The sequence below is a fragment of the Cervus elaphus genome, chromosome 8, assembly GCF_910594005.1.
Source record: "Cervus elaphus chromosome 8, mCerEla1.1, whole genome shotgun sequence".
NCBI classification, from domain to species: Eukaryota; Metazoa; Chordata; class Mammalia; order Artiodactyla; family Cervidae; genus Cervus; species Cervus elaphus.
Genome location: NC_057822.1, coordinates 17,948,936 through 17,972,587, shown reverse-complemented (window position 1 = coordinate 17,972,587; position 23,652 = coordinate 17,948,936). Strand labels below are relative to the sequence as shown.

At 42.0% G+C, this 23,652-nt stretch overlaps 1 protein-coding gene across 1 annotated transcript in view; it reads right to left on the bottom strand.

Annotated features, from left to right (window-relative positions):
• DNER (delta/notch like EGF repeat containing) overlaps positions 1-23,652 on the bottom strand; it is a 378,088-nt gene that overhangs the window by 105,750 nt on the left and 248,686 nt on the right. The window contains exon 7 of the mRNA XM_043909786.1: positions 15,089-15,202. Within this exon, the coding sequence (XP_043765721.1) occupies positions 15,089-15,202 (114 nt within the window). The remainder of the gene's footprint in view (positions 1-15,088; positions 15,203-23,652) is intronic.

The window sequence follows — 23,652 nt, the reverse complement described above, 5'->3', positions numbered from 1 at the left end:
ATTGTAGAGCAAGTATACCTCTAAAAAAAATAAAATAAAATAAAATTTTTAAAGGCCCTCGCTCATAGTGACTGGAAGTTTTGCTAAGTCTAGGCTAGTTAGGGGTTGGAAATGAGGAAGAGATCCCACAAATGACAAATTCTTCACAGACATTACAATTGAATATAATTGGGTCGATTTTAAAAGAACAGTCTGAAAATGCCTGCAAAGGGGCTATATTATGTAAGGATGTCTAGCATGGTTCCTAGCACATCTCTAGCCTGTATCTTCCCTCCATCGCATTCTGTGTTCCAGCTCTGCAGAACGTCCTTTTGTTCCTCAAATATGTCGCCCTCCCACTCCCCTGCCCTAGGCTGTTGACCCCCTTCCTGGGAGGCTCTTGCCTTTGCCCACAGCCCTCACTGATTCATCTTGCTGCTGCTGCTTCTTTGGGTCTTGGCTGAAACTTCAGTATCCTCGGAACACTTCCTAACTTTCCTCTCAGGCCCCAGCCTGGGTGAAGCATCCTTCTTCTCAACCACCCAATCACCCGAGCCCAGCCCCATCAGACCCCAGATCCTATCCTCATACCCACTTTTCCATAAGCCCCTGAGCTGGAGCCCCGCCTGTCTTGTTCACTCCTGGATCCCTTGTGATCAATTTCCACAAGTTAGGTAATCAATAAATGGCATGTGGATAATTAAGTCTTTTAGTAAGTATATTATGCCACAATCATATGATGGAATAAAACTCAGCAATTAATAATCACCCTTTAGAAAAACAATTTAACAATACAGAAGAATATTTGGAACACACACTGTTCCCTTTTAGAAACTCATTACAAAAGACAATGCACAGTGAGATCCAATTTCAGTTTTCTGAAACATATAATAAAAAGGAGATTTCAAAGATGTGTGCCTAGAATTTAAAATTATCTCTCTGGAGGATAGAGTTGTAGGGCTTTTATCTTTGAGCTTATCTAAGCATAGATTTCTTTGATAATCAAGAAAAATGATGAAAAAGTATATAAAATGTTATATGAAGTCCTGGGCTGTCACAGAAAAGAGAGTGAGAGTTGAACGCAGTGACAGTGTCCAGTGAGTCAGGTCATCCTAGGGAAAGGTTCTGGCTCATAGTGACCAGAATTGTTGCTAAGTACAGACTAGTTAGGAGCTGAAAATGAGGGCGGGACTCTGAAAACAGCAAATTCTTCCTAGAAATTATAACTAAATATAATTGGGTCAATTGAAAAGAAGAGCAGCAGGAAAATGCCTACAGAAGAGGGCTATATTATGTAAGTGAAAGTCGCTCAGCTGTGTCCGACTCTTTGCGACCCCATGGAATATACAGTCCATGGAATTCTCCAGGCCAGAATACTGGAGTGGGTAGCCTCTCCCTTCTCCAAGGGATCTTCCCAACCCAGGGATCAAACCCAGGTTTCCCACATTGCAGGCGGATTCTTTACCAGCTGTGCCACAAGGGAAGCCCATATTATGTAAGAAGAAGCTTAAGTATCTGTCTTCAGATGCCTGTTCTCAATATAATACATGAGAGCAGAACTAGATTGGGAAAACAGCTGAGGAAAAGTTTATTGAACCAAAGACAGAATTTGACCAGGTTGTGAACAAGCACTTTTACTTCCCCAGTTTTATGTGTTCAGTGTGTTTCAGACCTGGGTCTCCCTATGAGCTCCACTGTAAGAGGCTGGTAGGAGTCAGAGTCTAGATCTGAACAGTTCAGAATCAGACCGGAGACTGTATCACATGGTATGTGATCCAAGTGAGACAAAAATTTCCCTCTAACCTCCTCCAATGGTTGGTTACAATCTAGAAAGGGGTACATTGAAGGAGATAAAATATGTTGCAGGAAAAAAATGAAAATTCCATTTATTCTTAAATTATTTGTTTTTTATTGGAAAGGATCGTTGTTGCTCTTAAGAACAACTGTATGGACATTCTGCTTCTGATGTGGGAAAGTAAGCTTTGAACAAGCAGAAGGGGAAAGTGTTAGTCACTCAGTCGAGTCTGACTCTTTGTGGTCCGATAGACTCTAGCCCGCCAGACTCCTCTATGGAATTCCCCAGGCAAGAATACTGAAGTGGGTAGCCACTCCCTTCTGCAGGGGATCTTCCCCACTGAGGGATCGAACCCAGGTGTCCTGCATTGGAGGCAGATTCTTTACCATCTGAGCCCAAACCCAAGGACAAACAGATTGGTACACAAATAACTGAATTCCAGACCAAAACACCCTAGCACTACTTCATGGTTCTGAAAAAGAACAAAAGCAGGCAGGTTGTGGAGAAGAGTCAAAATATAGTCAGCATGGGCTGAAGTTCAGGTTTAGGAAGCCCCACCCTGCAGGCATCCTTAACTGGGCCTATGAACCAGAGAGACCAAGACACTAGCATCAGGATTTCCCTGATGGTCTAGCGGTTAAGCATCCAGCTACCAATGCAGGGGACACAGGTTCAATCCCTGGTCCCAGAAGATCCTGCATGCCACGGAGAAACTAACCAACCTCATGAGCCACAACTACTGAACCTATGCTCTAGAACCCTGGAGCCACAACTCCCAAAGCCTGCACACTCTAGGCCCCAGAGCCACCGCAATGAGAAGCCCATGCACCGTAACCAAGAGTAGCCCCCGATTGCCGCAACTAGAGAAAGCCCATGTGCAGCAAGGAAGATCCTGTGAAGCTAATTTAATTAATTAGCTAATTAATTAATTTCAAAGGAACAAGGGGAAGGAGTCCAGGACAGGCACCCCATGAGGAGTGAAAAGGGTTCTGGGAAAGAAGACAGCTAGAGAAGAGGGTCCCCAAGTTCTGTATCTGAACTCTGCCCATGTCTCTAGGTGACCCCTAAACCATACACTAATGGGTCACTGAAAGCCAAAGGTTGAGATTCAATTCCCTGCCTCACTGCTGCTATTACTGAGCTTGCAATAGGTCTAACCAGTAAGAGTTGCCTGGTTACATTAGTGAACACTGGTTAATCCATCTTGGCTACAGTTTCCTCCCACATGCAATGATACTGTTGCCACTGTTTCCAGCCGTTTATTCATTCACGAATTCAACATGGCTCACAGGTACTCCAGGGATACAAAGAAGTTCAGCATCACTGCCTTGAGGAAGTTGGGAGTCCCAGGAGAAAAAGCAGAGCTGCACCCAAGCAGCTGTCACACAAACTGGAACTTGACCAGAGAAGGAGCTTGGTGCAGCAGAGAGAACACAGACTCCAGAACCAGACAAAGCTGGGCTTGAAATCTGGATCCACCAAGACTTAGAGCCTCAGAATCTGCCTTGTACAGCGGTTGTGGGGAATACATAGTGGCCTTTATATTAATCACTTACTGTATACTAGGCACTTCCTATGCACTGTATAGGGCTTTCCCTGGTGGCTCAGACAATAAAGAATCCACCTGCTATGCAGAAGACCTGGGTTCGATCCCTGGGTCAGGAAGATCCCCTGGAGAAGGGAATGGTTACCCACACCAGTGTTCTTGTCTGGAGAATCCCATGGACAGAGCAGCCTGGAGGGCTACAGTCCACGGGGTCACAAAAAGTCAGACACAATTGAGCGACTATCGCTTTCACATGCACTGTGTACTAATGTAGTTCTTGTAACAACTCACTGTGTAAGTGAAAGTGGCTCAGTTGTGTCCAACTCTTTGCGACCCCCATGGACTATACAGTTCAAGGAATTCTCTAGGCCAGGGTACTGGAGTGAGTAGCCTTTTCCCTCTCCAGGGGATCTTCCCAACCCAGGAATCGAACCCAGGTCTCCTGCATTGCAGGTGGATTCTTTACCAGCTGAGCCACAAGGGAAGTCCATAACAACTCATTGGGTAGATATCATTAATACCGCCACCCTTACTCTAGAGATGCAAAAAATGAGGCGCAGGGAAATTTTTTATTGGAGTGTAATTGCTTTACAACGTTGTGTTAGTTTCTGCCTACAACAATGGGAATCAGCTATATGTACACATATAATCCTTTCCCTCTTGAGCCTCCCTCCCACCTCCCACCCTTACCATCCCATCACGGAGGTCATCACAGCACCAAGCTGAGCCACGTACTCTACATCAGCTTCCCAACAGCCATCTGCCTTACACATGGCAGTGTATATATGTCATCTGCAGTGACATGAATGAACCTAGAGACTGTCATACTGAGGGAAGTGAGTCAGAAAGAGAAAAACAAATATCACATACTAGTGTACATATGTGAAATCCAGAAAAATGGTACTGATGAAACTATTTGCAGAGGGAGGCATAGGGAATTTCAGTTTACTTGCCCAAAGTCACTAAGTGCTAAAGTGATCAAACAGATTAAAACTCAAGAGAAAAAAATAAAATAAAACTCAAGCGGCAAGGCTGCTTGGCCCCCGCTACTGTGTTTTGTTGAAGAACAACTTCAAGTGCCAACACAGTGCTTTAACACGCAGTAGGCACTCCACAAGTGGCAGACACCATCACGAGTGTTACTGTTCCTGCTGATGCCACGTGATTACAATGCAGCCACAAGAGAGAAAGAGCTGAAGTTCAAGGTGTTTACATGCAATAATGGTAAATAATCTTCATGAGATTGATTGGACATACACCTTAAGAAATCAGAATTAGTGGTGACCTCTCTAGGTATATCCTTGCTCTTTTTCAAAAGAAAAGCACCAGGTTATCATTATTTATCTCCTCATTCACTCATCGCACTGTCACTTTCAACCCCCATCTGCCAGCACTAAACCGAGTATCGCGATGGTTCCCAAAGGGAAATATTAAGAGAAATAAAGGTGAGGGACAGGCTCCACCACTCACTAAAGTGACTGCAGCTGGGAGAGGCAAGCAAGCAACAGTCTTTGCAGTGTTTTGGGACAATCTCAGAGAAACTGTGTCATGTGGGAAAAAGAGAACAAAAAAGAAATATGAACTTAACCCTAAATCAAAAATTAATCAGCATGCACCAAACATAGAAATAACATTTTTACTCACACTTAATAAGTCTTAATACCCTGCTTTGCTTCCAAAAGATGAAACCATATACCACTTGAAACTCCAAGGATCTCAGCTGTTACAATTCCCCAGTGAAGTGGTGATTTAGGGATAATGCCAGATTTTAGAAGAATAAGAGCAGTATTTTATTTGGGGCTTTTATGAGGACATGTTGCACGTTTCTTAAATAAATACATGCAGTTTCATATGATCCTAAGAGAGTACTTTCACCAAAGCATACATGCCAGGATCGTGGGGAAAACAACCAAATCCCAGGACTATTAATATAAAAGTTCTAAATCCTGATGGGGTAACATGCCCAGTTTCTGAACAATACACATTATCTCAAAGATAAATTTTATGACATGTGTGGCTATTGCCTATAAATCAGTTTAAGATGAAAGGATATTTGAGTTGGACAAAAGGATTTATATGGCTAGATGCCTCAAAGCTATAAAATGTAGAAAAACAAAAATAGTTTGGATAAACCCTTGGAGGGTATTGCAGTAGGGTTTAACCTACAGGGGCCTTTGGGCTGACATTAGGTTTTAGACTCAAGCTTTCCTTAGAGTCGCTTAGAGGTTATGAAACTTCTCGGTATAAATATCACTTGAAACAACAAAATGGATTTATTGACTGAGCAAGGGGTTCTTAAACTGATATATTCGAATCAAAGACTTAGGAGTAGAGACCTTTAAAGGTAATAGTGAGCCCTTTTACAACAAGGAAGCATGGCTGGAAGAGATAAAAATGAAATGACTCTCCCAAGGTGATATGACTACATTCCCACCACACCCACCATCATTATCACCATCATCAGACATTCATTCAGCACTTACTGTGTGCCAAGCACAGTGCTAAGGGCTTTGGGGCTTTTTCTATTCTTCAACTGGTAAAGGATTTACAAGTATCATTCTCCTTTCCTAAATGAGGAAAATGAGCCCAAAAATCTACAAAAGAAGTGGGTCCAGACTTCAAACCCAAGCAGTGTGACCTGAAAAATCCACATTCATAACTGCGCCACTTTCCCATTCCTCTTCAGGCCCAGATTCAGGTCCCCTGATTTCCATGCCACCAAAGGCACCAGCTGTCCACACTTGGCGATGGAACTTCCGTGTTATATGATCTGCATATCTGTACAGATGGCCACATGAAAAGATGCTCAACATCTCAAATTTAAATGCAAATTAAAACTACAATGAATTTTGGACAAGTTTTGACAGAACGTTAGGTCTCGAAAGACTTGTGTAAGTCTACAATAAACCCGGTTTTAGGCATAGAGTAGACAAACAAGTGAGCTTCCCCTGGTGGCTCAGTGGGACAGAACCCACCTGCCAATGCAGTAGACTCTGGTTTGATCCCTGGGTCATGAAGATCCCCTGGAGAAGGACATGGCAACCCATGAACAGTTGTCTTGCCTGGAGAATCCATGGACAGAGGAACCTGGCGGGCTACAGTCCATGGGGTTGAAGAGTTGGGTAGGACTTAACTAAAACAAGAACAACCAGCAATCCCACTCCTGGGCATATATCCAGACAAAACTATAATTCAAAAAGATACCTCTATGTTCACTGCAGTACTACTTACAATAGCTAAGACATGGAAGTAACCTAAATGTGCATCGATATATGAATGGAAAAAGAAGATGTGGTACATATATACCATGGAATACTACTCCGCCATAAAAAAAGAATGAAATAATGCCATTTGCAGCTGGCAACCCACTCCAGTATTCTTGCCTAGAGAATCCTGAGGACAGAGGAGCCTGGCGGGCTGCTGTCCATAGGGTCGCGTAGAGTCAGACACTGCTGAAGTGACTTAGCATGCACGCATGCATTGGAGAAGGAAATGGCAACCCACTCCAGTATTCTTGCCTGGAGAATCCCAGGGACGGGGGAGCCTGGTGGGCTGCTGTCTATGGGATTGCACAGAGTCGGACACGACTGAAGCGACTTAGCAGCAGCAGCAGCAGCAACCTGGGTGGACCTAGAGTTTATCATACTAAGTGAAGTAAGTCAGAAAGAGAAAAATGAATACCATGTGATATCACTTATATGCAGAATCTCCATGCTTCCAATGCAGAGGGCCTGGATTCGATGCCTAGTCAGGAAACCAGATGCTGCACACTGCAACTAAGATGTGGTGGAGCCAAATAAATAAACAAATAATTTTTTAAATAAAATATGATACAAATGAACTTACCTATGAAACAAAAACAGACTCAGAGACATAGAGAACAGACATGTGGTTGCCAAGGGGAAGGGAGGGTAGGGAAGGGGTGGATTGGGAGTTTGGAGATAGCAGATACAAGCAACTGTACATAAAATGGATCAACAATGAGATCTTAATGCACAGCACAGGAAATTATATTCAATATCCTATGATAAATCATAATGGAAAGGAATATAAAAATAATGTGTGTATATACAGATATATAGGCTTCCCTGGTGGCTCAGCAATAAAGAATCCCCCTGCAATGCAGGAGATGTAAGAGACATGGGTTCAACCCCCTGGGTTGGAAAGATCGCCTAGAGGAGGACATGTCAAGCCACTCCAGTATTCTTGCCTGTGAAGTCCCATGGACAGAGGAGCCTGGTGGACTATGGTCCATGGGGCTGCAAAGAGTTAGACACCACTGAAGCAAATTAGCATGAAGCATATACATGTATTGGGATTCCCAAGTAGTTCAAACGGTAAAGAATCTGCCTGCAAAGCAGGAGACCTGGGTTCGATCCCTGGGTTGGGAAGATCCCTGGAGAAGGGCATGGCAACCCACTCCAGTATTCTTGCCTGGAGAATCCCATGGACAAAGGAGCCTGATGGGCTACAGTCAATGGGGTCACAAAGAGTTGGACATGACTGAGCAACCTTCACTTTCATATACATGTATAACTGATTCACTTTGCTGGACAGCAGGAAATAATACAACATTGTAAATCAGTTATACTTGGATAAAATTTTTTTAAAATGTTTAAAGATCTGCATGTCTTAAAAAAAAAAATCTGCATGTCTGATAATGGATCCTACCTTACATCCTAAAAGTGAGAGGACTGACATGTAAGTCCTCTTCCTGGTGGAAGTACTTGCCTTCATAATTGTAGTGCAAGAGCAGTTCATACAAATTCTACTTGCCTTAATCCTAGCCAAGGGCATCACACCAGGAAATGCCTTTGCAGTAAAGAACTGAACTGAATGTCTTTTAAATACATTGGATGAAATATTTCCTCAAAGTAGTCATGAAGCCCCATATTCTCACGTCATCTCTGATTAGCATCTGTCTTCCCTAACAGGTGGATGCCAGGAAGGTCCTCAGGTTCTAGGAGGCACGCCAGCAAGATGCAAACGGTCACACAGGCAGGACTGACTAATGTGCTTCACTACTAAATGTTCTCATCACTACTCATTTCTTTTTATTCTTTATTCTACTTCAAATTCCCAGGGGAAAATAATTTTAAAGGAGATGCGGAAGCAAAGATGATGGCTAGGCAGTAATATACAGATTGTACTTATTTGTGTATTAAATATGCTCACATATTTAAACATACATATTTAAACACCAATAGGCAGTGATGATAAGTATCTATAATTAAACCTCCTCAGATTTAAGATGCATTTATTTCAAAAGTTAAGGGCCTCAAAGTAGTAAACCAAACATAAAGACAAAACTGATGTGAAGAGTATATTCAGAGGCAATAAAATCAGCTCCAAATTATTTATCTTTGTTATTGCTCAATAAGTCAAACTAGTCAATTCTAAAGGAAATCAATCCTGAATATTCACTGGAAGGACTGATGCTGAAGCTGAAGCTCCAATCCTTTGGCCACCCGATGGGAAGAACAGACTCATTGGAAAAGACCCTGATGCTGGGAAAGATTGAAGGCAGGAGGAGAAGGGGAAGACGATGAGATGATGATGGAAGAAGATGAGATGGTTGGATGACATCACTGACTCTATGCACATGAGTTTGAGCAAGCTTCGGGAGTTGGTGATGGAAAGGGAGGCCTGGTGTGCTGCAGTCTGTGGGGCCACAAAGAGTCGGACACAAATGAGCTACTGAACTGAACATAAGAAAGCACTCATGACAAATTTACTTTTGTTTCTTATCACCCCTACTTGAACCAGAATCTGAAACTGCACTTTTCAAATAGGGACCTAATGAATATTAAGTTGAAATTAAAAAAAAAAGAGGCAGGGCTCGTTGATGGAAGCATAAAAATATAAGAATAGGAGAAGAGCAGATACCTTCTGGAAGGTGAGCCCATGTGATAATTACAGCACAAGCTGTCTCTCAGGCCTCCACAACCTTGAACTTTTGGAGAGAGGTTAAAAAGAAGACAAAAGTCAAAGTGATGAGTATCCAGGAAGTAATTCAACCTCTAAGGACTCAGTCCAGATCAGATGGAAAAGGATCCTTGAAGGAAATAGGATGGAGATGAAAACAACAGAGAAGAGCAAGGATGTGACGGACCAGTGTTGAAAGTACTATCCAGAGGGAAAGCCAGGGTTAATAGCCTTCTGGACGGGGCAGGACTGTCATAAAAGGATTTCACTGTACTTAACAAAAAAAGGGGTGGGGGGGGGAATTCTAGTTTTTTCCCATGCTTAAGAATTTTTAGCAGGGACTTTTAGAAGTTTGAAAACCCAACAAACTTTGAATTTATTTGACTCATGACTTGGTCAAATAAAGACCATATTTTAAAATAAACCATATTTTATTTATTTTAAAGACCGTATTTTAAAATAAAGATCATAGTTTAAAATAAAGACCATATTTTAAAATAAACAAAATAAATTTCATTTTAAAGAATATATTCAGAGATGGTATAGGCCAAGGGTTAAGAATGCTAGTGCCAAGTTGCCTGGGTTTAAATTTCTAGTTGTATTATCTCAGGCAAGTTATTCACCCTCTTGTGTTTCAGCTTCTCAATCTGTTCAATGGAAATATCGATAGTATTTCCTTCACAGGATTATTGTGAGGATCAAATAAGTTATTAAATGTAGTGAGTGATAGTTAAATGTTGACTTTTTAATGCTTTTTTTTTAATTGTAGTGGTAAAAGTCACATAATATAAAGCATGCTATTTTAACCATATTTAACTGTACAATTAGAACCGAACATGGAACAATGGACTGGTTCAAAATTGAAAAAGGAGTACATCAAGGCTGTATATTGTCACCCTACATATATGACCTATATGCAAAGTACATCATGTGAAATGCCAGGCTGAATAAATCACAAGCTGGAATCAAGATTGCCGGCAGAATTAACAACCTCAGATACACCGATGATATCACCCTAATGGCAGAAAGCAAAGAGGAACTAAAGAGCCTCTTGATGCAGGTGAAAGAGGAGAGTGAAAAAGCTGGCTTAAAACTCAACAGTCAAAAAACTAAGATCATGGGGTCTGATCCCATTACTTCATGACAAATAGATGTAGGAAAAATGGAAACAGGGACAGACTTCTTTTTCTTGGGGTTCCAAAACCACTGTGGATGGTGACTGCAGGCATGAAATTAAAAGACACTTGTTCCTAGGAAGAAAAGCTATGACAAACCTAGAGAGCATATTAAAAAGCAGAGACATTACTTTGCCAACAAAGGTCTATAGAGTTGAAGCTATGGTTTTTCTAGTAGTCATATATGGATGCGAGAGCTGTACCATAAAGAAGACTGAGGACTGAAGAACTGATGCTTTTGAACTGTGGTGTTGGAAAAGACTCTTGAGAGTGCCTTGGACTGCAAGGAGATCAAACCAGTCAATCCAGGAGGAAATCAACCCTGAATATTCATTGGAAGGGCTGATGCTGAAACTGAAGCTCCAGTACTTTGGCCACCTGATGAGAAGAGCCAACTCATTGGAAAGGACTCTGATGCTGGGAAAGATTGAGGGAAGGAGGAGAAAGGGGTGACAGAGAATGAGATGGCTGGATGTCATCACCCATCAATGGACATGTGTTTGAGCAAACTCCAGGAGACAGTGAAGGACAGGGAAGTCTGGCATATGCAGTCCAAGGGGTTGCAGAGAGCTGGACACAACTTAGGGACCGAACAACAAACTGCACAGCTCTGTGGCACTGAGTTCATTCACATTATCGTACAACTTTCATCCTCATCCGTCTCCAAATGCTTTACCTTCCTAGACTGAAACTCTGAATTTCCCTGCCTTCCCCTGCATCTACCAAAGTACTTTCTGACTCTCTGAATTTGACAATTCTCGGTACTTTGTATAAGTGGAACCAAACAGTATTTCTATCTAATGTATACTGGAATGCATTTTTAAGGTTAATTTAATATATGTCCTACAAATAGATTGTACCTTCTTTTTTTGCCCTGTGCTATATAGTATGTTCTTATTAGTTATCCACTTTATACCTAACAGTATATATATACACACACACATATATATATGTCAATCCCAATTTCCCAATTCAATAGTTAGGACATGGAAGCAATTTGCTGACTTTTATCATTAATTTATCTAACAAATATTTATTAACTTCCTACTAGCATAAAAAAAAAAGCACTAAAACCTCTGTGATAGGATACTGGGAGTTGGTAAAAGAGCAATGAATAAAACCCACTTCCCAACCACAAAGAATATCACAGGCAAGCGAGGCAGACAGAACCAACACATATACCCAAAGAAGCAAGTTAAAACAGGGCAGATAGCAAATAATACTAGAAAATAATTACTAATCTTCTTTGGCATGGTATCGTAGCTATCAAGGAGAATGTTCTTATTCTCAGAAAACACAAACTCATTTATTTGGGGATAAAGTGTGATGATGCCTATAATTTACTTTCAAATTACTTTGCAAAAACAACAAACTAGATACATAAATGCATATATACAACGCTAACATGCCAAAATGTTAATCACTGGGGAGAAAAAAAGCTGGCAGTCAAGGGTCAAGTGCTGGCTCCAAACTTCAGAACATTGTGTGGACTTGAAACTCTTTCAAACTTGTTCTCACAGCGTGACTGATAGGAGAAAACTCTTGCAGACACAGGCTGTTTTTTAAGCGCAAAGTGCTCTATAAATAATTCCTACAACAACCACCATGGAACAGGTCCATGGGAGGGGCTGCTTTTAAAGCGCCAGCTGCTGAGAGGCTTCAAAACATGGCAATAAATCCTTCTGATCTATAACTGATGCCCCTTTCCCTGGTCAGTCTTTACTGAAGGTAAACCTGTGGATGAAAGTCTTCATACAAAACCTTGCTGGGAAATTCATCTGAATCATTTCAATTCACTTCTTCTCTAGACTTTATCAAGACAGGGTGAAGGAATTGATGGGCTAATGGATAAAGGAGAAGGTCCCTAGACAAGCCTATCAACACCCAGGTTGAAATTACAGTCTATAGACCAAGGTCTCTGAGTAGAAACATGGTCAGATGGCCCCGCTCACTCCCAGACTCAGCACCTGCCCAGCTGTCATCTCTCTCTCAACACGTCTAAAATAGAACACTTCCCTTCCATGATTTTTTTTCCTCCATGAATGGCATGACCAACAGTAAAGTTACAGAAGCCACAAACTTCCCCGTCACTCCTCCTCCACTTTCATATCCATCCATCCCCAGACCCTTCTGTTTTCCCTCAAAAGTTCTCCCAAATCATCAGCATCTCTCCTTTTCAGATTCCACCTTCCCTTCTTAACAGGCAACATGGATTTCCCAAACTTCCACAAGTCTTTTATTTCCACACTTGTTTCTTTCCAACCCACACTCCATACTGGTATAAAAGGGAAATTACAAATTCCTGTTTACATTTTTCAATGGTTTAATAGTAATCATTATTAGGAAAACAGTCATGATACAGTGCCTAATACTTACTGAGCACTTAGCCAGGCACTGTGTGCTAATAAGCACCTTGTCTAAGCATCTTCTCATTTCATCCTCATGGATCCTAAGAAGTGAGGGTTATCACTGTATCAATTTTACAGTTTTCTCTGAGACACAGAGAAGTATGAACTTACTTGCCCAGGGATAGAACTGGTTAGCAACAGGCAGACAGGCTTCAGACCTAAGGCTCTGCTCTCTCCCCTCTGGGTTGAACATGACATGCCCCACTCATGCCCACGAAGTCCTAAAGCCCTGAGGACTCAGCCCCTGTCACCCACTTTCTTCCCTTTTCCTTTTGCTCCTTGGCGATGCCCTCAACTTTGCCCTCCTCCTCCTCACTCACTCTCCACACGTGGGCATCTCTCCTGGATCCCCAAGGCTAAGCAGGTCCTCCTCATGCGTCCTAAAGGCACATATTCTGGCTTGTAATTAGGGACTTATTTGTGCCCACATCGCGGGAGGGGCCATCTCAGCTTTGCTGACCCTAAAGCCCGGCGCCCAGTCCAGTGCCTGGTATTAGGACTTGCTCAACAAACCTTTATCAACTAGAGAAACGGCACAAAAGTGAACACAGAATCCCTGGGCTGCGGCTCGAGGGTCTGGCTTTACTATCAGTGTGAAGTGACGTGAAGTCGCTCAGTCGTGTCTGACTCTTTGTGACCCCATGGACTGTAGCCTACCAGGCTCCTCCCTGGGATTTTCCAGGCAAGAGTACTGGGGGGGGGTGCCATTTCCTTCTCTATACTATCAGTGTGACCTTGTGCAAATCACCACCTCTCAGAGCCTCCGGGGTCCAATCTGAACCTTCTGGCTGCAAAACTATGATAATAAAGCACTGTGGAGTTTTCAAATATCTTTCCCCAAAACCCCATTTGATCCCAAGATGGCCCTATGAGGGAAGCAGGGTTCTTGTGGCCCACAGTCACTTAAGAAAGAAAAAGGAGGATCGATCAGGTCGGGGAGGAAAACTAGTGACTGCCAGCAGTCAATCAGCCTTTGACCCTGAAACCTTCCCTTGACTCTAAGCCCAGCCTACAACCAGGGTTTGGGGTGTGGCAACGCTTTGAAAAACTGCCCAGCGCTCTGTACATGAGTGACCACTGGTGCTGACTCAGTCATCCTCCTCTCCAGTTTTCCCATTTGCTTAAGGCACTCGAGAGAAGAGTGGAGACCATCCAGCACATGTAACTAACACCATTGTCATGGTAACCATGTCTATCATAAGCACGCACAGCTGGGGAATAACCAGGAGGACCACAGCCACCTGCTCCTGTGCCTGCCCAGGGGAGCAGAAGCCAGGACAAAGAATCCACTTCCTGAGTCGCTGTTTGGGCTTCAGAATATGAAAGCATAAAGCGTACAAGGCAGCACGGATCATGGGCGCAGCTCCTGGCCGCCCCGAGCCCTGGGGTTACCTGGGAGTTAGTGGTCTTTTATCAACATCCATCCGTACCACTGTCCCAGTCCAGCCTCTAAGCCAGGAGGTAATTCAGGTTAATGAGTACAAAGATGTTTCCTTATTGACGAGGATTCAACATGTAATCTCTGCAAAGGATGTCAACTGACTCTATGTAATTGTCAGTGGCCCTTCTGTGCATAAGGAGGTTACATGCTGGTTTTAGGGGGGAAAACACCTTTAATATCATGTTTATTCTTATCATATTAAAGGTTTAAAGTAATTCCTTCCATAACATCTCTCCAAGCAGAAACGGAAACAAAACTTCCTCCAAGTGCAAAATTGTTCCTTAACACCAGCTCCATAACTAGGACTATGTCTGCTTCTTCAGGTGAAACTGAAACAGTATGACTTTATTTTTTAATAAAAATTGCCTTAAATATGTGACTTTCCAGGAGACTATACATGTCCAAGATGTCATAAAGTGGATTTAAAGATAAAAACAGGTGAATTTTATGGTGAAAATTTTTTAATGTAAATTGGTATCAAAAACCTAATGCATAATTTGAAAAATAGAACTCTTATGAAGTGAAATTTGTCATTATACAGAAATTCCATTTTATTACAAGTTGTTCATTTTCAATGTGTAAATGAAAACTGCAGAAATTTTGAGATTATGTCTAATATTCAGACATAATTTCCAAGCTATTTTAGCACAGAGCTTTAAAAAAAAAGGGGCCATCTTATATCTTATTTTATAAATGGGACAAAGTAGGAAGTTCTCTTGAGTAGAATTTTTCAGAAAATTGAAGTACAAAGGTCATCAAATTAATCGAGGATTTAAAACAGAAAACGGAAGTTATTCCTGTAATGATACTGATACTGACCTTCCAGACACTGGCAGGTGAATCCACTGAGATTGGAAATGCATGTTGCTCCATTTCTACATGGATCTAGCATACAGTAGTCAATCTTGGACTGGCAGAGCTCTCCAGTATAACCTGAAGAAAACAAGATAGACATGTATAAAATACTTTGTCCCCAAAACCAGGACATCCCACAAGTTGATGGAGTTAACTGGTACCTATCCAACCAAGGCAGCAACCTTACACTAGTCTCCCAGGCACTTCTTGGTCTAACTGGGTTTTGCAACAAAAAACAGAGTGGTTTATTTTTTATTTAAGAATAATTGCTTTCCATTGTTGTATTAGTTTCTGCCGTATGACACTGTGAATCAGCTATATATATATCCCTCCCTCTTGGATCTCACTCCCACCTCTCCCATCCCACCCATCTAGGTCATCACTGAGCTGAGCTCCCTGTGCTATAAAGCAGGTTTCCTCTATTCCACTATTTTACACATGCTGGTGTATATATGTCAATCCTAATCTCCCAATTCATCCCACCCTTCCCATCCCCTCATGTCCAAATGTCCATTCTCTATGCCTCCATCTCTCAGAAACATAGTTCAAAAGTCATTTGCTTTACAAAACTCTTTATTGCAAAGACTTTTTTTCACCGTTAGCTCTGCATTTTATTTTGAAATATTAGAATCTTCAGAAGCTGAGACTGAACACCCCGTCCCTTTCTTCTGACCTAAGGAAAAACAGGCTCTATAATGTCTTTTTTTATGACTTTTTAGAACTTTATTTTTTAATTTTTAACTGGAGCATAATTGCTTTACAATGTTGTGTTGGTTTCTGCCATACACCAACATGAATCAGCCATAGGCATACATATGCCCCCTCTTTCTTGAACCTCCCTCCCACCTCTCTCCCCATCCCACCCCTCTAGGTCGTTACCAAGCCCTGGTGTAAGTTCCCGGAGTCACACCGCAAATTCCCATTGGCTGTCTATTTCACATATGGTAGTGGGTATGTTTCCATGCTACTTTCTCCATACATCCCACCCTCTCCTTCCCACCCCCTCTTGCTTGACCACTGAGATGACACCCACTTTCCCATGGTCATCTCACTACGTATTTTTTTTTCCATTTATTTTTATTAGTTGGAGGCTAATTACTTTACAATATTGTAGTGGTTTTTGTCATACATTGACATGAATCAGCCATGGATTTACACGTATTCCCCATCCTGATCCCCCCTCCCACCTCCCTCTCCACCTGATTCCTCTGGGTCTTCCCAGTGCACCAGGCCCGAGCACTTGTCCCATGCATCCAGCCTGGGCTGGTGATCTGTTTCACCCTAGATAATATACATGTTTCGATGCTGTTCTCTCAAAAAATTTTAAAAGCACTATTAGGAAAATTGCTAGGTAGGTATTAAATTTTTTTAATTTGTAATATTTTACTGCTAAAAGACCATCAGTGTTCAATTCAACCCCTAGCCCTTCATTTTAAAGCTAAGGAGGTTGAGACACATAATTTTAATCACATTTCTATATTCATCTTAATTCTAATTTGAAGCACAACCCCAACTCAGTGAATTTTTCTGTAAAGCAATGGTGATTTTGTCAGATAAGAACATAACCACATATGTGGTGAGAAAATAAGGACCTGAATCTACTCGAATACCCATGCAGCCAAGAAGCCTTAAATAAATTCCAAATATTTTGTTAACTTTGAAAACAAAGCCCTCCCGAAAGGCAAGTTTAAGAAATAATATGCAATTACGTTTTTTAGCTTAAAGTAGAAAATGATTATGAAAGAAAATTTGGAAAATGCAAAATTTAAAATAGAAAAAGAAAAAAGTTACCCTCAGTCATGTTATTTGAGTGACATAATTATTAATACTTTGGAGAGATTCCTATCAGAAATATTTATGCACAGATATTTCCTACTAAATTATAATCATACTGTAACATTTTGATCTTTCCAGGATGTACATAAAGTACATAAAAACTTGTCTTTCTGAATTATTAGTTTTGAAGGAGTGTCATTAGCACCATATTTGAGATTTGGAAAAATAAATCAGTGAGGTTAGGAGAGAGATGATTTGCCTGAGCTTCAATGATCTGCCAAACTAGTCTAAATTACAGACTGTGAACGTGGAGGCCCTTGCTTGCAATTCTACTCTTAATGTGTTTTAAAACAGTCTAGGGAGGACTTCCTTGGTGGTCCAGCATTTAAGACTTCGCCTTCTAATGCAGGAGTTTCTGGTTTGATCCTTGGTTGGGAAGCTAAGATTTCACATGCCTCTTGGCCAAAAAAAAAGAAACAGAAAAACAGGAGCAATGTTGTAACAAGTTCAATAAAGACTTTAAAAGTGGTCCACATTGATAACTGAATAGTCTAGGGGACTCTAGCTAATTCATGGGTATGGGAAAAATAAGATAATTATGTAAACTAAAAATCTAAACACCAGGACTGAAAGCCATTCCAGAATTCAGAAGAGAATATCTTATTCTAACAAATTTATGTTAATATATTTTCAAATAATAGGTCTAAATTCAGATTAACATTCTGTCCATTTAACTTCATCTAGTCTCCTCATATTTCCATATCATCCCTATGGGTATCTTAAAGAAAATTTTATTTCACCTATAAAGACTTCATTATACATCCCTAACTAAAAGTGATTTTCGCAAAGATCACTTTTAACACCTTCCTTAATGAATATCTGGTCCCACTTAAAAATTTAATTAAACACTCTAAACTATATTAATAGCAACAATTTTTTTAAGAACCACACTGTCTGATAACACACACATCCTCCCATACTTTTAATTTGTTCCTATCTAACTGATCTAATATTAAACCTATAAGCAAAGTGAATCTTTAATACTATTAACTGCTCCAATATTGCAAGCAAGTTTAGTAAGATTTCAGTCTAAGAGAATAAACCACATTTGTGATGTGTTCAGGGATTGTCTGTAATGATCTGGGGGTCACACTGGCATTCTGTGGTAGAGATGCTGAAGCTCTGCACTGCCTGAGATGGTTCCAGAATAAGTTTTATCACTCAAATGCCAATTGTCCCAGCCAATGAGGAACACTGGTCAAGGATCAGTCACTGTATCATTGCTTTCTGTTTCAGAGCTTTAAAAGGATTATATTAAAGATATTTAAAATATGGGAAACATGGAACTATAAAGAAAAAGACCCTGTGTAACTAGCTAGACTACAGAGCATATAGATATTGGCATGTCTGAGTTCAGTATAATTGGAGATGAGAAACAACAGTGGAGGACTGTGTGGCTGGGGATGAGACAGGTAGAGGGGTAGGGCTGGGGTCGTGGGATTATGGGGTTATCAGCATCCTTAGCTGCAGGTGGCCAGCTGGTCAGCTCATGCTTGTCTACACGAGGCCAGGTATTACTGCTGGCGTCAAGCTAGTGGCGAGTTCAAAGTTCCAAGAGCACCACCCTTGACGGCACTGCTTTCACTGACCAACTGCAGTCAGCTCTGGGAGAGAAGAGGTGGAGGGCAAGGAACCATGAAGACCCTGAAGCTGACTCAAGGAGCTCTTTAAAAAAAAGCAAGTCGTTTCTTAGATCCTCAGAGAGCAGAGAGTGACATCTGGTCCCATCACCTCATGGCAAATAGATGGGGAAAAATGGAAACGGCGACAGACTTTATTTTCTTGGGCTCCAAAACCACTTCAGATAGTGACTGTAGCCATAAAATTAAAAGACACTTGCTCCTTGGAAGGAGAGCTATGACAAACCTAGACAGCATAGTAAAAAGCAGAGATATCACTTTGCTGACAAAGGTCTGAATAGTCAAGGCTATGGTTTTTCCAGTAGTCAGGTATAGATGTGAGAGTTGGACCATAAAGAAGGTCGAGAGCTGAAGAATTGATGGTTTAGAGTTGTAGTGCTGGAGAAGACTCTTGAGAGTCTCTTGGACAGCAAGGAAATCAAAGCAGCCAATCCTAAGGGAAATGGCTGAGTCCCTTCGCTGTTCCCCTGAAACCACCACAACATCGTTAATAAGTTAAACCCCAACACAAAATGTTTGGGGTGTTAAAAAATAAATAAATAAAATGCTTTAAAAAATCCTAAAGGAAATCGACTCTGAATATTCATTGGAAGGACTGATTCTGAAGCTGAAGCTCCAATATTTCGGCCACTTGATGTGAGGAACCAACTCATTGGAAAAGACCCTGATGCCGGGAAAGATTGAGGGCAGGAGCAGAAGGGGACGACAGAGGACAAGATGGTTAGATAGCATCACTGACTCAGTGAACAGGAATTTGAGGAAACTCCAGAATATGGTGAAGGACAGAGGAGCCTACTGTGCTGCAGTCCATACGGTTGCAGAGTTGGACACAACTTAGTGACTGAACAACAACAGAGAGTAGATTTGCCTGCAGTTGTCAGACAAACCGCTGACCTTGAGCTACTTGTGATACTCTCAGCTGGATACCTAAGGCTCACAAAGCTCCCTTTCTGTGTCTTTTGTTGTTTAATTTATGTCGTAACCATGGAGTCAAAACTAAATAAGTGATCGGTAGGACTTCAAATGAAAAAAGACGATTCCATCATTAAAGCTTTGCCTGGGTTCTTCCTTCCATCCTGCTGCAAGCCAGTCTCTGTCTGGGGGAATGAAGTAATTATGCCAACCATGAGTAATGTTTCTTTATCATACCAAGGCAGTGACAGGCACCCAGCGGACCTTGTTAGTAGATGGTCAGGCCAGCGATGGAGTCAGCCCAGTGGATGGAAGCGGTAGTAAGTGGTGGCCATTGGTATATGTCAGGGAGGATCTGTTCTAGCACACACAAACACACACACACAAACACACACACACACACACGTGTATATCAATCTCATATCCACTGAGTCGGTGATGCCATCCAACCATCTCATCCTCTGTCATCCCCTTCTCCCCCTGCCCTCAATCTTTCCCAGCATCAGGGTCTTTTCCAGTGAGTCAACTCTTTTTATCAGGTGGCCAAAGTATTGGAGTCCTTCCAATAGAATGTTCAGGGTGGCTTCCCAAAAGCTTGGAATAAAACCCCAACACTTTACCCCATGGCTCAAAACCACACCACGCCCTGGCCTCTGCCCCCTCATCCTCCCATTCTCCCCATTGACCAAAGTGCTGCAGCCCCCCTGGGCCAAACTGGCCCAGCTCCTTTTCAGACTTCAGCATTGTTCTGGCACTGTGGCTGCAGGACCACACAAGGATATCAGAGGGATACAGGATTCAAGACAATCAGTTATGACCCTATCCTAGAAAGAGATGGACAGTGCTAATGTTAAACCTCTGTGTAACAGAGAAACTACTGAGAAGAAAATTAGCAACTAGCTTTGGCAGGGAGGGGAGGGGAAGAGGTGAGCACGCAGTGGAATTTCACCTATAAAATCACGAGATAGGAGAGGTTAAAACTGAAATACATAAAGGCAAAGAGGACCTCATAGAATAACACATAAGTCACCTCTAGAACCAGTTAGGGAGATGAAAAAATGTTTTAGAGAAGCTTAAAAAATGTAAAATCCAACTAAACAGAAAGGAAGTTGGCTACAATCTTTGTGGGGGTTCCAAACAAAATCAGAACAATTAGGTCGAGATTGCTCTGGAACCCAACCAAGGGTTGTGCAATCTGCTGAGAAATCAGGACCCATTTGGAGGGTCCAGCCCAGAGCTAACTGTAGTTGGAGACACTAAGGAAAAGGATGGCCCCTGTGTGTTCATCACTGATAAGGGAAGAATTGCCCTGGATGCCCAGGTCTTGTAAGACATCCGAAAATCTCTCTCCTGGAAACAACCTTGGTTGTCTAAGCATCAAATCTAACTCATCTGGTGAAGAATTGAAATCCACTAGAGATAATAAAGCTCTTCCCTCAGCAGGATGAGTCTCCTAACCCAGAAAGAGATGGAACCAAATAAACAGAGGAGGATGTCATGACAGAGACCTGAGCCCTGTGACTGCCACTGGTTGTCTGGCTTAGGCTGATCTGAGCATGCTGGTGTGCAAAGAAGGTGTCACTCTGGAGAAAGTGTGGTGCATGAGAGCATCTATCAGACTCAGGATTCCAATGAAAATGGATAGTTGAGTAACTGAATTTTTATGCATTTGAAATTGAAAGACAGGGTGAAGGCAACGCACACGGAGAAGCTTGATGGGGCTTGAGAATCACTATGGCTTATAAGTTTAATTCTTGCACGGAAAAAAAAAACACAAAAGATTATTTCAGATAGTCTTCCATGTGTGTAAGAGCCCATCTAAGACATCAGAAACCACAGCCCACCATCTCTTTGTTCCCTCTGACTCTGCACCCTTCTGTAACTGTTCTCTCCCACTAGTCAGATCTCCACTCAGAAATCACCTGCTCAGACCTTGTGTCTCTTGAAAGTGAAAGTGTGAGTCGCTCAGTCATTTCCGACTCTCTGCAACCCTATGGACTGTAGCCCGCCAGGCTCCTCTGTCCATGGAATTCTCCAGGCAAAAATACTGGAGTGGGTTGCCATTTCCTTCTCCAGGGAATCTTCCCGACCCAGGAATTCAACCCAGGCCTACTGCATTGCAGGCAGATTCTTTCCTATCTGAGCCACCAGGGAAGTTTCCTTATTCTTCACCTTAGTACTTAACTCTAAAGAACCCAGCTGCCAACGCAGGAGATGTAAGAAACACGGGTTCTATCCCTGTGTTGGGAAAATCCCCTGGAAGAGGGCATGGCAAACCACTCCAGTATTTTTGCTTTGAGAACCCCATGGACATAGGAGCCTGGCAGGGTATGGTCCACAGGGTCATAAAGAGTCAGGTACAACTGAAGGGATTTAGCATGCATGCAGTACTCGACAAAACACACATCTACCGGCTACCTCCCCATCTAAAAGGAGACACCATGGCATGAAGGCTTCATCTCTGAAGCCACCTGTGGTCCTCCCAGGGTTCCTGCATGCTCCATTATATCAGATTTACCATTATCTGAAATGATATTACTTTTTGGTTCCCTCTTGAGACCATAAACTCCCTGAGAATCAGGACTTTGTCTTGTTAATTGCTGAATCCTTAGCACTTAAACACTTCCTGGCACAAATGAACCCATTTGCTTAAAGTTTTTGCCCTAATGCCTCCCTGGTAGCTCAGCTGGTAAAGAATCCGCCTACAGTGTGGGAGATCTGGGTTTGATCCCTTGGTTGGGAAGATCCCCCAGAGAAGAGAAAGGCTACCCACTCCAGTATTCTGGCCTGGAGAATTCCATGGACTATATAGTCCATGGGGTTGCAGAGTCGGACTCAACTGAGTGACTTTCACTTTCATTTAACCCTAACAACAGCTATATACCTTTCAAGTTAGATTTGGCTTCTCCCTAAGCAATCATACCCAGAACACCACAAGCATCATGTGCTAGTTATTCTTTTTCCCAACACCCATGAAAATGAACACATAGCTATTAAAATAAAAATTTATCTCAAAAATGTGTTATCAAAAATCACCTTGTGCTTTGCAATGCTCCGATTTCCAATCTGGGAATACATAGGATGCCCCTGCCCCAGGCAGACTGAGGTGGGTGGAGCTAGGCTGACTCTTTTGAACATTAGTCTCACTTCAACTAGCATTCAGCACCTTCAACAGTTCTCTGAAATAAAGCATCAACAGACCTGAAACAGAATTCCTTTTTCCTGCCCAAGCCCCTATCCAAGTTTAATTCCTTAGGGCTGTGGTTCTCTACCAGCTGACTCTCTCCCCCAGGGAACATTTGACAATGTCCAGAGGCATTGCTTATTGTCCCACCCCTGGGGATGCTCCAGCATCTACTAGGTAGAAGCCAGGGAATGCTGCTCAACACCCTACAATACACACAACAGTTCCCTGCAACAAAGAATTGTCCAACCCCCAAATAACCCTAACATCAGAATTGAGAAACCCCAGTTTAGGTCAATGAGAACTTAGCTCATCAGACTAAAAACCCTTGGTTTTATTCCAATGCCTCTTGTCTGCTCATAAGTAGACACTGACCCTTTACAAAACAGGGAAACAACACCTTTAGAACATTTTCACAAATCTGAATCCATAGGAATATTTATAACTCCTAGCAAGTTAAAGGGGCTTCCCTTGTGGCTCAGCTGGTAAAGAATTCACCTCTAATGTGGGAGACCTGGGGTTTGATCCCTGGGTTGGGACAATCCCCTGGAGAAGGGAAAAGCTACCCACTCCAGAATTCCATGGACTGTATAGTCCATGGGGTCACAGAGTCAGACACAACTGAGTGACTTTCATTTCATTGAGCAAGTTAAAGACCATTTTAAAATAAATTATTTGACTATAAAAACTTTAAGGTATTGAAGAATCTGTAATTTTGATTGTCAATTTGTAAGTAAAATAATTGCTTCAAAAACAGATGCTATCAGAAATGCTGATCTCTTAGGGAATCACAGGGGTTCTATTGCCTCTTTGGAGAATATTCTTGTATAACAAAAAAGATATAAGTGTTAAAGTTGTGCCTTAGGATACACATATAATAAGGATGACTTTCAAGGACATACGAGATGATTGAGAAAGCTCTAGACGGAGGCTTAGTGCTTTTAAAGCAGTCCAAC